The sequence below is a fragment of the Salmo salar genome, chromosome 21, assembly GCF_965601325.2.
Source record: "Salmo salar chromosome 21, fSalSal1, whole genome shotgun sequence".
Taxonomy (NCBI): domain Eukaryota; kingdom Metazoa; phylum Chordata; class Actinopteri; order Salmoniformes; family Salmonidae; genus Salmo; species Salmo salar.
In genome coordinates this window covers 50004541-50020267 of record NC_138311.1, presented here as the reverse complement: position 1 = coordinate 50020267, position 15727 = coordinate 50004541, and the positions used below count along the sequence as shown (strand labels likewise).

Below are 15727 nucleotides of genomic sequence, written 5' to 3'. Positions count from 1 at the left end.
TAGGAAATGGGATAAGACTAAACCTAACATGTACATTGAATTCCTGAGGTGGAGCATTTCATTATTTGGGCTTTTGAAATAATGTCCTCTGCTTATATAAAATACCCTAAATAAATAGGCCTATTATTTCCTATGTGAATCACCAAAACAAAGGAATCAGAAACTTGGCATTTACTTAAACTTTTATTTATTTTTTAACATTAGATTTTACACAATTTTGCATTTACCAAAACTACTGTATAGAACATAAATGAGCACAAATAAAACATTTAAAATTGCCACATGAACAGATTCAAAATTAGTAAGGGTTTGTCCCCTCTGTTCTAGAGTACGGCACAACAGATGGAACCATATGTGAACCAGCACAGCAGTTTAAACATAACCCTGCAGTAACTGTAGCACCACCATTTAGAATGGCACCTGTCAGTTTTCTCATCATCAAGCTTTTCTCAGTGAAATATTTGACTGCACTCTTTACAATCTACCATTTTGACCTCAAAATGAAAATGTACTGTAGTGAGAATTAAAACAGCATATTTCACAAATTGCAATAGACTAATTACAATCCTTATATTTCATGAGTCCTAACACAGAACAACTTAAGAACAATACATCAAAAGGCAAGGCAAAGATCACTAATAAGCTAGTCTGCTCAGATCAGTTTACCAACTGTTCACAAAGTGCTAAGGAATCATGTTACTATTGGGTCAGTAAAAGTGAACACATTCTGACTGTCCAAATCTTTTGATTGAGTGGTCTAAAATCTCGACTGATTTTCAGGTGCAGATTTATCTAGCTATAATAACATTCAAAACATTTAGCAAAAATCAAGTTGAAATAAACACACATTTTCATAGAAACATTTTTTCTTGTGAAAGACGCCTTCGGTCAACAATTGACATAATTTAGGAGAATCATTGCCACATTAGCCATACCCACGACTATATGTTTAACAAAAGTGCTTTTTTGAGTTTTCCCTTGTCTGTATGAGTCCAGGGACGCTTTTTATCTGGTGGAATAGAAAGATTAGAACATGTATTAATGGGTATGTAAATGCCATGGGTAGGCTGTCAAATGCAAAATGAATATAGTACTGTGATACCAAGGCAACATGATAATGAAAATATTGTTTTTGCCATAAAATAGGAAATGTTCAGATTCCGGCAATACAATCTAGTGTGTTGCAGTGCTCTAGAAAAGCATAACAATTACATCATTTCCAAAAATACAGAGCTTCCGTAATTGCAACTTTAGGAGTCAAATTAATATAGTTATGAAATTATACTGTACTACAATGAAAAGTACATTTACTTAAATGTTTATTTTTTGGTAGACTGTGACCTATACAATAAACTGTTTTTTACATAATAAAAGCAATTCTACAACCTTGCTCGTACTGCAGTGTGTTGTCCTGTATAAGTGACAAGGCAGTGACAAAGATGAGATGTGGAAGCTTGCCATTGGTAGCTCCAACATTCCATCCCTGATCACAGATGGTTTTTCATAGGCTAACGTGACAGGACAGGTCCTTTTGAGGAACCACCAGCAGAGCAAAGCTCAGCTTAATAAATTACATTCATTTTAAAATAGAATACAACATTGTTCAATAACTAATGTTAAACAAATAAAACTAAGTATATTCCATTTATTTCCATCAAACATTACATAAAAATTAACTTTTCTGAAAATGTTAAATAAAAAAAAGTGTTGGAAAAGGACAAAGATCGTAAGGACATGCGTAAAGGAGTCTCATTGTTGATTGTCTGAATTGATCAAACATCATGGAAAAAATGTCCTTGATACTGTTAAGATTTATTTTTTATTTTTTTTACATCTACAGATTTCACTCACACACAAAATGAAAAGGGGAGAATGAAAGACTGGGTAACATTTAGAGTTTGCACCTGTGTGAAATTTTTAACTGTTATTTCAAGATCAAATAAAAACATACAAGTTTGAGCAAAAATGTAAAATAATGGTACGTGTAGATACATTGTAAATAGTTCAATATTTTTAACTTTGTTTTTGTCTTTTATATCCTTCTGTAAATAACTGGCTTCATTAGTCTTCTATACCCTACTGTAAGTAACAGGTATAGACTTTGGACTGGTGGATAAATCTGTCTTGTGTTTGTAAGTGCTAGTTTTATAGACCAGTTTGTAAATACAATGAAGCTTTGACAATAACATATGTAGATTTATGAGTTTCCTTACATTTGTAATGTGACCACGTCCTACCACTAAAACATATATTGTGATACATTCTACTTGAAAGATGTTAGACTATGATATCAATGCAGTAAACGTGAGGATATGATAAAGACAGCTGTATAAAGAGAAGAATGAATTAGCAACATAGAATTACCATACATATCCGTTTTTCTAATCTCATCTCCAATCACTTTTTTTTAGTTGCAAAACACTTTCAACTCATTAAGAATGAAGCTAAACCATGTTACATAATGAACCCTCACTGAACATCATGCCAAAGCAGTCATGTTCAGATCTGTCAGATATTGACATCTCAAAACAAACAAAAAAGTCAATGATCAATGAAACGTTAAAGCAGTAAAAACTAACCCACTGTACAAAGAGTATCAATGCACTGAATTCACATCACACAAAACAGGTGTTCATTTTCTTCCAGAAGTGATTATTGTGAGACTGTGGAGTGTTTTGAGAAATTGTGAGGGTTTTCTATTTAATGTGGAATATTTTTTCACATAGAGCCTTTTCAAGATGCATGTTATATACATTACTTTAGGCACTTCTACAGTTAAAATAAGACAGGATTAACAAGTGACCTCCCATCATGTGTAAGTCAGCCTTTTTTAACAAAGATCACATGTACTATACCTTTCTTTTGAAGTTGTATCATTCTGGTCCCCTTTTAATGTCTGTGGCCTTGGGAGTATAACCACCTAACCCTTTAAATGTCTGTAATAGCTCACCAAACTCTTACAATGTTCCTCTAAGGTGGCTTATTTTCAGCCCACCAATCACTCTGCTAGGTCATTGGCACATCTGGTATATGGTGTTTCTTGGATGAATGCTAAAACACTCAAGGCCCAATAGACATAACGCAAACAGTGCAGCGCAAACAGACACTTGGAACCAGTGATCGCTAGATTCATTATCAATTCTGGAATTAGTGACTGATTAAATCACTGCCATTTGGCCACCATAAGGAAGAAGAATTCAATGTTCTGCTATTATCATGTCTTATTCCTTCATCATAAAGGGACCAAGGCACACCGGGAGGGGGAGCAGTGATCCTATACTCAGAGAACAACCATCAGATAAACAACAACAGACTATGCATCCTCCGTCACATTCATCCTTTACAAGAACAAGAAGAGCATTCCTTCCAGCCTGATGCACAGGCCAAGTGGAAATTTGTATATGGGGTAAAAACAAGAGAGCTTTTCAATGATCTGTGTTTTAAATAAAATTAATCAAACACTTAGATGCACAATCATTTCTGAAAAAAATAATAATAATGATTTGGGTGAGTGTTGTGTAGTTTTAGCAAAACATTAAAAAGGTCATAAATGTAATTGTTGAATACCTTTACAATTACATTTTCAGAATCCCCAATCATGTGTGTATACATATAATAAAATCAGTCATTTACATATCAGTAATGGTAGTAGTCCTAGCAACACTGGTATGTCATCTGTATATATATATATATATTTTACCATAGCTCAATGTTATACATTGCCTCTAATCTTCTTCTCAGCATGCAGGTTGCTGTAGTTCTCTTGTGGAGCAAATGTAGTATTTACAGACGGACTGTTTGGGACCTCTAAGGGCAGCGTCTTGACACTCTGTTCCTTTCCTGTTAGTTACTTGAGGATGATCTGTTTTAGGAGCAGAGATTGAGACATCATGTTACTCAATTGGTGGCATTCAAAATCAACATGACCGATTGCCCTTAGGTCCAAGTAACAGTGCCAGTGAGTTTTTGGAAGACAAAAACAGTACTGATGCAGTTCTGTACAAGATTCATGGCAGGAAATGATGAAAGAAAAATAGTTCTTATCTGCAGAAGTAGAACAGTAGCAAAACTGTGACCAGTATAATCAAACAATGCTGACGAAACAAAGAAAACCATGGGTAAAATATACATTTAAATCCTGCATGTAAAACAAACATAATTCTGTTGAGTTGAGACATCTTCAGATAAGATTCAGAGCTGAGGCAGTAGTTTACATACCCAGGTTATTGTAATAACATTGAAAATAAAAATAACAAAAATCGACAACAAAAAAGCAAAGTAAAATGTTGCAAATCTCAAACTAACTGAAATCAGAGAAAGTAAAAAAAATAATGTATAGCCTAGCTAGAGATTTTTTTTGTATATTTCTTTTATTTAACTAGGCAAGTCGGTTAAGAACAATAACTCTTATTTACAATGACGGCCTACCCCGGCCAACTCTGGCCGAATTGTGCGCCGCCCTATGGGACTCCCAATCACAGCCAGATGTGATGCAGCCTGGATTCGAACCAGGGACTGCAGTGACGCCTCTTGCACTGAGATGCAGTGCCTTAGACAGCTGCGCCACTTGGGAGACACACACATACACTGAGTGAGTATACCAAACATTAGGAACACCTTGCTAATATTGGAATAGCACACATACACAATCCATGTCTCTATTGTCTCAAGGCTTTCTAATCCTTCTTTAACCTGTCTCCTCCCTTTCATCTACACTGATTGAAGTGGATTTAACAAGTGACATCAATAAGGGATCATAGCTTTCACCTGGATTCACGTGGTCAGTCTATGTCATGGAAAGAGCAGGTGTTCCTAATGTTTTATACACTCAGTGTATATTCCATATTAACAACCTGGGTGAAGAAAATACCAAAACATCCAGCAGAATAAGCTTCAGGACAAGGCTGGTGGTTTGCAAGTATGTGTATGTTTTAATGTTCTCCCAGAATCTGACCTGACCCCCAAGTGGAAGTGTCTAAAAGAGGCAACACAGGGAAGTCACAGGCACATGTGACAGCCCTGTCGCACACACACTAGAGCTGGGTGGTATACCGTATTGTACTATATATCGGTATTGATGCAGGACCGGTTTGGGTTTTTACTTTACTTTCTATAACGGTATTTGAATGTTTGGTTTGTTAAATGTGATACGCTGTGTGTAACGTCCATTTTTATAGTTTACTTCGCTACTTGAGTCATCTCTCTCCGTACTACTTTCCACACAGACCTAGCCTCCGCCCCCTGGTACTCAAGGATCGCATTTGTTGTTCCTCGACCACGAGGAACTTCGTTCAGTCTGCATGGTCAATGCAGCACATGCAACAATGTTGACGACAACCAGTGGTGTAGCGGTGCCTTGAGAAGTGGGTATACTCTAATTTTGCCACTATTTTTGCCGAACGGCCCGTTCGGGCAAAGGAAAGGCACACTGTGTGAAACATTCTATGAGAAGCAGTGACATACACTCTGAATGATCTAAAATGATGAAGCCCATATTGGTCTTTCACAGTCAGGCCAACCCAAGCTGTACTGTGCAGTAGGATAATAGTAGGCCTACTATTGAAACAGATAAACTGATTCAGAAATTCATAGGTTCAGATTTTTACCCATTATTTTCAGATTTTCGTTCTCAAAGTCAGACCTTTTTATTTTTTTCTATTTACTTTTTAAACAACAAATGGTATATTCTAAGTCCATAACAATGCTTAAACCACATCAGGAGACCACTTTTGAGGTCTGGGGGGGGGGGGGGGGGGGGGGGGAAATCGAAGAAATGTTGATTGCTGTGAGTAGTTCCCCTTTAATTGAAGTGTGTTTCTCTAGCACATGAGATGGAGTTTGCAAAATGTATTTATACATCATATACCTCCACTACACTACTTTGATATGTATCAGTGGGGATTAATAAGTGAGTATACGCAATGCCCACTGAAAAATAAGTGGGTATACCATCCACTAAACCACTGATGACATCAAGGCTGTTTTCACTTTGCTTCTTAATATAAATCCACTAACATTCTATAACTACACTATTAGTTTGTGTTTCTTACATCTTCAAACAACTAGTTTGTGTTTTCTTAGCAAGTTGGGCCTAAATTTTGTTAGCCTGATAATACCGGTGATGGTGTACACCTAAATCAGCATGTTGTTTGTGCAACAGTATCTTCTAAATCAAAGAGGAAGCATGAATGTGTTCGCTACATGAAGTAGCTAAGAGAATACATTCAATATGTAACCAAATATTATAGGGTCCGCTAGGAAACACTGACCAACACTTTGGCTTCCTACCCTGTCACAATAACTCCTCCCTGGCATTTTAATTAATTGTCATGTCAAAGAACACTGTATTCAAAGTGCCAACTATTATATTCTAACTACAGAACTAGAATAATCATTCTATTTCCATGATTTCAACAGTTCACCCCCCCAAAAAAATATTAATAAGGCCAAAAATAAGGCCAAGAATTGTTTGCCCATATCGTCCAGCCCATTGTGTGGAAATGATCTCAAATGAGTACAAGAAAAAGAAATGCAGAAATTTATGAAAATGTCGACAATTTTTTTTGATTGTTTGATACAGTTCAATTCAACTTCAATCAGAATGGCAGAAAACCCATTCAAATCACTTAAGAAAGTATGTGTTGCCACCCTAGGGTCACACACTACTCATGAAGCACATTAAGAACTTTTATTATTCAAAAACATAAAATTACCATCAAATACGGTCCGACTTTAAAAAAAAAATACAGTGATATATTTTGTCCATAACGCCCAGCCCTCTCACACACACACACACACACACACACACACACACACACACACACACACACACACACACACACACACACACACACACACACACACACTTAAGTCCTTCTTGTGATAATAACAGCAGATTCTAAGCTTTAATTCATTCAATTGGTCTCTTCAGTCTGAGGGGCTAATTTAGGCTGGTTCAACCCATAAGCTTATCTAGAGCTTTTTTTCCCCCCATCACTTGACAGAATTATAGTCACACCTGAATTAAATAAAAATCAATTGTCACTAAATAAAAAACTATTAAGGAAGTTCTGCAACAAACTACTATTTGCAGATGAGAGCTCTCTAAGTGCGTTCTGTCATTACTATATTTTAATACAGCATGTAGAATCATTCTAGTCAAGCTTGCTAATAAGCAAGGCAACAGGCAGGAGAGCCTTGATGATGTCATGATCAGCACTTATTCAGAGCTCAGGGATTCATGAAAGAAAGCTTTAAAAAAGGAGCAAACCTGATTGGCTGGTGCTGTTGCTGCGTAGGGAACACTTGTGGCAGGAGTAGTTGCTGCAGAGACAGTAGCAGGCGTAGCACTGTACATCATGGGTACTTTTTCAGGAAGGGAACCATGGAAGCAATGAACAGGTAGCTGGAGCATTATGGTAACCATAGCAACATTTAGTCTATTTCTTCTTCGCATGGTGAATACAGTACAAAACATCAGCAGCAAGCCATCATTAGGTTTTTATTTTAATGTAACCTTGATTTAACAATTTTTTTGTATATTTCTTTTATTTAACTAGGCAAGTCAGTTAAGAACAAATTCTTATTTACAATGACGGCCTACCCCGGCCAAACCCTCCCCTAACCCGGACGACGCTGGGCCAATTGTGCGCCGCCCTTTGGGACTCCCGATCACGGCCGGTTGTGATACAGCCCGGGATCAAACCCGGGTCTGTAGTGACGCTGCTAGACCGCTGCGCCACTCAGGATCCCTAGGTTAGACCAGCAGATGGCATGCAATAACAGTGCAAAGGGTCATGCAATCATAGTGCAAAGGGTTATACAATCACAGTGCAAATGGTTATACAATCACAGTGCAAAGGGTTATGCAATCACAGTGCAAAGGGTTATGCAATCACAGTGCAAAGCAAGAAAGCATGGGATAAATAATGGAGGAAAGCTGTTTTAAGTAACAGTTCAGGAAATTTGTCAGATATTTGTCTGATTCCCAGAGAAGACAATTTGAAACTAAACGCTTGCAATTACGACATGGAAAAATGATGTTTTGCTTATATCATCATTAGGATGGTATCTTCACTGCTTTGTTAGAAATAAGTTCCCTTTTTATACAAATAGAGGAAAGACCAAGACATGTCCAATAAAATCTCTGGGAAACTGATCAAATGTCCTAATCCACAGAGCAGTAAAGAACTATAAATATCAACCAGCAGCGCTTATAACTGATGTCACATATTTTGAATACTTGTATTATCTACAACGGTATGATTATCACTGCAGAGAACAACAGACACAAAACAAATAAACTAAATAATCATAAGAAAAAAGTAGGCCACTCAGTGAAGGCGAAGAGTATAAAATAAAAGCCAGAGCTTTGTCACGGATATAGCTAACCGAGAAAAACAATATATGCTGAAAGTTGTTATAAAATACACTTTCCCACAGGTGATTTAAACATGTACTGGTTCCTAACGTATATACGTATATAAAACACCCTTACCCCCTGACCCAGAGAACATTTACCCAAGAGAACATTGGAGTAACAGGAAAGTATTTTAAACCAACAGAGAGAACATTCCACCCATATTCTCCATTCATTAGAGGTGATATCAGAAAAAAGAAACAAGGGACCTACCAACGCCGGTAGCAGGAGACATGCAAAACACTGACCCTGTGTGATTGTGCAGTGGGAAGTGAGTAGGGGAAAATGAGGGAGAAAAACAGGTTAGCTAGTTTTCAGCATGCTTTTACACATTCAAAAACCAAATACAAGCCAGACATTAACCCCTCAATGTAAACCAAGGGTTCTTTAGCTTGGCGAGCATACACAGATACAAGCCCATGACAACCGATGTGTGTTAGAAGTATAATGTGTGGGTTTAAGTGTAGGGTGTAGATGAGACTTGCAGAATAAAATAGCTCCTGTCGACTGACATGGGAATCAGTGCTAGGGCAGCCAGGCAGTACAGTAGTTAATTTAGTAGGGCGATAAAGCATCAAACAAGAGTGCATAGTGGCTGTTACTGTTGATTATGGCTGTCAGAGGAAGGCCATGATGAGAGAAAGAGCTAAGCTCATGATATAATTAAGCAATAAGGCCCGAGGGGGTGTGGTATATATGGCCAATATACCACGGCTAAGGGCTGTTCTTATGCACAACGCAAAGTGAAGTGGCCATATACCACAAACCCCCGAGGTGCCTTATTGCTATTATAAACTGGTTACCAACGTAATTAGAGAAGTAAAAATAAATGTTGTGTCATACCCGTGATATACCACGGCTGTCAGCCAAATCAGCATTCAGGGCTCGAACCACCCAGTTTATAATGGTATATTAATATGGGGTTCTACTTAGCCATGTACTTACTGTATCACAACAATGTAGGCCAATGGCCTGAATTTGATACATTTGATTAAAGCAGGTCTCCTTCAACCAACCTGGATGATGTCATCTGGACGCACTGATATATCTAACTGCCAGGACATTGAACTATTACGCATGTGACAGTGACATTGAATGTGCATCATTTGCAAATAATTAACAGCTCAAATTACAAGGTGTTGCATTACTTCATCATAGCTAGGAATGCAGAAAAACAAGGAAAGACACCTGACTCACAAACAGACACCTTAAACAGATATAACCACCAAACATTAGCAGGGAGCGAATGAGGAGTGAATTATATAATTATAAAGTCCTCATTAGTCATAAAGGGACAGCTGGGCTGTGGAGCCATGGATTATACTCAGACAGCTGGGCTGTGGAGCCATGGATTATACTCAGACAGCAGGGCTGTGGAGCCATGGATTATACTCAGACAGCTGGGCTGTGGAGCCATGGATTATACTCAGACAGCTGGGCTGTGTCGCCATGGATTATACTCAGACAGCTGGGCTGTGGAGCCATGGATTATACTCAGACAGCTGGGCTGTGGAGCCATGGATTATACTTAGACAGCAGGGCTGTGGAGCCATGAATTATATTTAGAGAGCTGGATTAAATAAAATAGCTATGGATTATGGATAATACTCAGAAAACTGGGCTGTGGAGCCATGGATCATCCTTAGAGAGCTGGGCTGTGGAGCCATGGATTATACTCAGAAAACTGGGCTGTGGAGCTATGAATCATACCTGTGGGATAGAACGCAGCTGTCTGCTGGAGCTGTGCATTGGCCAGAGCCTGCTGGTAGTGCAACATACTGGGGTTGAAGAAGGAGCTGGCCCCGTGGCTCTTCTCCAGTGCTTGTCTCTTTGGTAGGGGCTGCAGGCAGCCATAAGGGAACGCCTGCCGAGGACAAAGAACATGTTAACACAACACAGATAAAACACTTAACAGTAGCTCTCAAAAATCCACTGGCTATGAGCTTTTTACTGTATGTAAATAATATTACTGCTATGAACTTTATACTGTATGTAAATAATGTCACTGGCTATGAGCTTTATACTGTATGTAAATAATATTACAATCATTGCCAAATGGTAGAGCAAAACTGTATACAACTATTACATGACAAAATAAAGGTATTTATGATCAAATTAGTGAATGTCTAAAACTTCATACTGTTAATTTAACACCTATTAAATTACTGAATGATAACTGACGGTGAATGATTCTGTACACATACTAGAGGATTCTTAAGAAGTTATAAAAACAAAAATGAGAAATTAAATTATGTGAGTTGCTACAGTACAATTAATAGCTACATGCAAAGCAAAAGGTGAAAGGTCAAAGTACCAGGTCTACAGTTGCCTCGAGGGGTCGCTTCATTGCTTTGGCAGTCGACTGAGTCTTTTAATAGCAGACAGCGAGCACATGATGGCAGTGGGCCAATGGGATTCAAGCGTATTAACATACAGGTAACAGCAAGCAGAGGTGCGTCATGGGGACAGCATTGCATTGTGGATAGGTGAGAAGGAGAAAACAAAAATAATCTGAATGCAGTTTACCACCACATACAAAACAATAGGCATGCACAATAAACAAATGTAACTGATTCAAGGAAACATATGACTGACTCCTGAATTAGTATGTAAGCATTTACCATACTCATTAATAGCTTAATCTAATAGAATTTAGAATCACAACAATACTGTGCAACGACAATAGGACTGAGGTTATTTTCTAATGTAGAAAACAGAAACAGTAGTAGATCAAAATATGTTCATAATTATCAAATCATTATCAAATTGAATATACAGTTTAGTCTACTAAATAAACGTTCTAGTAATGCATTCATTGACAGACAATTGCTATACCAGGATTGTACATAATACACATAAATTTGAAATAGAGACAATAGGTAAAAGGCTAACTGGCATTAGCTAGGCTACTGTGAATGGTCACCCTTGTGAATTTTTTCTCAACTGAGAGCTAGGTCTGATTCATGTAATCTTGAGTGTTTTACATGTCATACTAAATAGGGAACAGAGAGAACAATATACCCACTGAATTGATGATAACTTATGTACAGAATGTGGAGCTCTGTTTATTGTGAGATTAGGTACCAAATTTGTACTTTTTGTTAAATTTGTTAAACACATTGGTCATTCATCGTTTCAGTCAAAAACCGTACCTTCACTACACTACAAAATTCCTCAGCATTACAGACGTATCACTACATGACCAAAGTATGTGAACACCTGCTCGTCGAACATCTCATTTCAAAATCATGGATATTAATATGGAGTTGGTCTCCCATTTGCTGCTATAACAGCCTCCACTCTTCTGGGAAGGCTTTCCACTAAATGTTGGAATATTGCTGTGGGTACTTGCTTCCATTCAGCCACAAGAGCATTAGTGAGGTTGGGCACTGATGTTGGGCGATTAGGCCTGGCTCGCAGTCGGCGTTCCAATTCATCCCAAAGGTGTTTGATATGGTTGAGGTCAGGGCTATGCTGGTCAGTCAAGTTCTTGCACACCGATCTCAACAAACCATTTCTGTATGGACCTCACTTAGTGCACAGGGCCATTGTCATGCTGAACAAGGAAAGGGCCTTACCCAAACTGTTGACACAAAGTTGGAAGGACAGAATTGTCTAGAATGTCATTGTATGCTGTTGCCTTAAGATTTCCCTTCACTGGAACTAAGGGGCCTAGCCCAAACCATGAAAACAACCCCATACCATTATTCCTCATCCACCAAACTTTACAGTTGGCACTATGCATTGGGGCAGGAAGCGTTCTCCTGGCATCTACCAAACTCTGATTCGTCCCTCGGACTGCCAGATGGTGAAGCGTGATTCATCACTTCAGAGAACACATTTCCACTGTTTCAGAGTCCAATGGCAGCAAGCTTTCCACCACTCCAGCCGACGCTTGGCATTGTGCATTGTAATCTTAAGCTTGTGTGTTGCTGCTCAGCCATGGAAACCCATTTCATGAAGCTCCCGATGAACAGTTATTGTGCTGACGTTGCTCCCAGAGGCAGCTTGGAACTCGGTAGTGAGTGTGTGACCTACCACTTGTGTAGCCTACCACTTCACAGCTGAGCCAATGTTGCTCCTCGAAGTTTCCACTTCACAATAACAGCACTTAGTTGACCAGGGCAACGGTCTGACTTGTTGGAAAGGTGGCATCCTATGAAGGTGCCCTGTTGAAAGTCACTGAGCTCTTTAGTAAGGCCAATCTACTGCCTATGTTTGTCTATGGAGATTGCATGGCTCTGTGCTTGATTTTATACACCTGTCAGCAAACGGGTGTGGCTGAAATAGTCAAATCCAGTAATTTGAAGGTGTCCACAAACTTTTGTATATATAGTGTATAAAGGTACTAAAGCATTTACCAACTCTAGTAATACTAGTGCTGTAATACAACAGTATTTAAGTAATTCATAGACCATGCAAAAAATGAAAACAGATGATAACTGATGATAAAATATATGGAGGAACACAAAATAGCAGAGCAAGGATGGAGGATACAGAACAGTCTATGTAAGGCCATGCATGTTGTTAAAATTAACAGCCAAAATAGAAGTCTGAATGTGCCATTATGTGAAATGTGTACATTGTGTACATGAGAGTAATGTTAACTGTTGAATCAGCTACTCAAATGCTGCTGCTGGAGAATTTGACTATGGATGTTTAGCAGATAGGGCTTTATTCTTAGGAACTTCTTGGAAGTTTAAGATGAAGGCAAAACCAACAGCAGACAATAGATCACAATGAAACAAGACAGTAACTGTAGAAACAGGGTTCACTTTGCAGCAACTGGCAAATCGAACATAGATTATCAAAAAGCATGATATCAAAGTGAGACGGCCAAAGCTAATCTTTAGTTAAACAGCTAGGAAAAGGTTAGTTAATCAGCTAGGTTAGTTAAACAACTAGGTAAAGGTTGGCTAACCTGCTAGGTAAAGGTTAGCTAACCTGCTAGGTAAAGGTTAGTTAAACAGCTAGGTAAAGGTTAGTTAACCAGCTAGGTAAAGGTTAGCTAACTAGCTAGGTAAATGTTATCTTTAGTTCCACAGCTAGGTAAAGGATAGCTTTAGTTAAATAGCTAGATAGAGGTTAGTTAAACAGCTAGGTAAGGGTTAGGTAACCAGCTAGGTAAAGGTTAGGTAACCAGCTTGGTAAAGGTTATCTTTAGTTAAACAGCTAGGAAAAGGTTATCTTTAGTTAATTAAACAGCTAGGTAAAGGCTAGCTTTAGTTAAATAGCTAGATAGAGGTTAGTTAACCAGCTAGGTAAAGGTTCGTTAACTAGCTAGGTAAATGTTACATTTAGTTAAACAGCTAGATAAAGTTTAGTTAAACGAATAGGTAAAGGTTAGTGAACCAGCTAGGTAAAGGTTAGTGAACCAGCTAGGTAAATGTTAGTGAACCAGCTAGGTAAAGGTTATATTTAGTTAAACAGCTAGGTACAGGTTAGTTAAACAGCTAGGTAAAAGATTAGCGTCACATAATGAGATACACAAATGTATGTTTATGCTATGTGACAGTTTAAAGGCAATTGAGGACTACTACTTACTTGGCAAATTACATTTTGAGTCTTAAGAGCATATATTAGATGTAACAATCTTTAATGTAGCTACATTGGAAATAAAAATAGGGTGGTAGGTAGCCCAGCGGTTAGAGCATTGGAACAGAAACAGAAAGGTCGCTAGTTCAAATGTCCGCGCTGACAAGGTGAAAAATCTGCAGTTGTGCCCTTGAGCAAGGCACTTATCCCTAACTGCTCCAGGGTTGCTGTTGATAATGGCGGCGCTTGGCTGTGACCCACTCTCAGGGGAAGTTGGGGTAAGCAAAAAACACATTTCCAATTCAAACATAAGTATACATACATACTTGTACATGTGTGAAATAGGACAAATATAAGCACCCACTAAATTATTATTATTATTATTATAAATAAAGCAGTGCTCCACATTCAATAAGTTAGCTAATCAACCAACAAAGGGTTATTGAATAGGATTAAGATAGTAGGCCTACTGCTGTGAATGAAGAAGACATTGCATTTTAAAATGAATAGGACAAGTTGCCCTTAATCAGAAGGGATGCTACAGTATTATAGTAGCTATATAGGCCAATGGTGTGTGTTCTATGCTGCTGCACATGGGTCTGGAGGGAAGCATCTTACCATGGCTGCAGCTGCTGCCTGGGCTGCCACAGCCGTATGGTTGACCTGGTGTTGAGAGGATTTGATTTTGGCCTGTAAGTGTGCAGGGGGGTGGAAGTACTTGCACTTCTCCCTGGAGCAGCGCGACTTGATGTAGTCCATGCAGACGGTGACCGTGTTGTCACTGGTGTCGATCATGGGGCTGTCGCTGGGGTGGGCAAAGCGGCAGTCCGTCTCGCCTCGCGCACAGGTCCCCCGCTGGAACTCACGACACACCTACAATAGGACAACCACACAGGAAGAGATGGATGAAGTAATAGCACCCTAGAAATGTACCCTGTTTGACAGTCAACAGGCATTCCGTAATGAGTGTGCAGTGAGTGTACAAAACATTATGAACACCTGCTCTTTCCATGACATAGACTGACAAGGTGAATCCATACGAAAGCTATGATCCATTATTGATGTCACTTGTTAAATCCACTTCATATCAGTGTAGATGGAGTGGAGGAAACAGGTTAAAGAAGGATTTTGAAGTCTTGATACAATTGACACATGGATTGTGTATGTGTGCCATTTAGAGAGTGAATGGGCAAGACAAAAGATGTAAATGCCATTGAATGAATTGAGGCTATTCTGAGGGCAAAAGGGGGGGCTGCAACTCAATATTAGGAAGGTGTTCTCAATGTGTTGTATACTCAGTGTATTAATACAGCATATCTCAGACAATGATACGGCCTTGTTCTTGTGAAGGTGATTTGATACCTCCAGTTTGTCGACGCGCAATAGCTTCTGTGAGGGGGAAGAGGAGGACGAGTTGGAGCTCTGGAGTGTGACCGGGGGGCTTCCAGGGACCATGACTGGGGTGCTGGGGAGCAGCTCCGTGGGTATCAGGCTCATCCCATGGCTCATGGAGGTCATGGGTGTAAGGTAAGGAGAGTAGCTGAGACCTGGGCTCGTACCAAGCCCCTGGGTGACATTGAACGCAGGCTGTAAAAGAGAAGGGACAGCAGTCAGTACAGACACTACTACACATCTGAAATGAAGGATCTGAGTTTTTGGATGGTGTATAATTAAGCAATAAGGCACGAGGAGGTGTGGTATATGGCCAATATACCACGACTAAAGGCTGTTCTTACGCACAACGCAACGCGGAGTGCCTGGATATAGCCTTTA

General features: G+C 39.1%; 1 protein-coding gene across 8 annotated transcripts in view; it reads right to left on the bottom strand.

Annotated features, from left to right (window-relative positions):
- Window positions 1-170: 170 nt before the first annotated feature.
- LOC106582447 (muscleblind-like protein 2a) overlaps window positions 171-15727 on the bottom strand; it is a 48180-nt gene continuing 32623 nt past the window's right edge. For 2 of the 8 annotated variants that reach the window (XM_014165562.3, XM_014165563.3), the window contains exons 4-10: window positions 15317-15541; window positions 14573-14827; window positions 10734-10787; window positions 10130-10283; window positions 8633-8668; window positions 7271-7365; window positions 171-3862 (exon numbers count right to left, since the gene is read on the bottom strand). In XM_014165562.3, coding sequence (XP_014021037.1) covers window positions 3848-3862; window positions 7271-7365; window positions 8633-8668; window positions 10130-10283; window positions 10734-10787; window positions 14573-14827; window positions 15317-15541 — 834 coding nt within the window. In that variant the 3' untranslated portion in view covers window positions 171-3847. The remainder of the gene's footprint in view (window positions 3863-7270; window positions 7366-8632; window positions 8669-10129; window positions 10284-10733; window positions 10788-14572; window positions 14828-15316; window positions 15542-15727) is intronic. The other 6 variants (XM_014165568.3, XM_014165566.3, XM_014165567.3 and 3 more) reach the window with 6 other exon arrangements.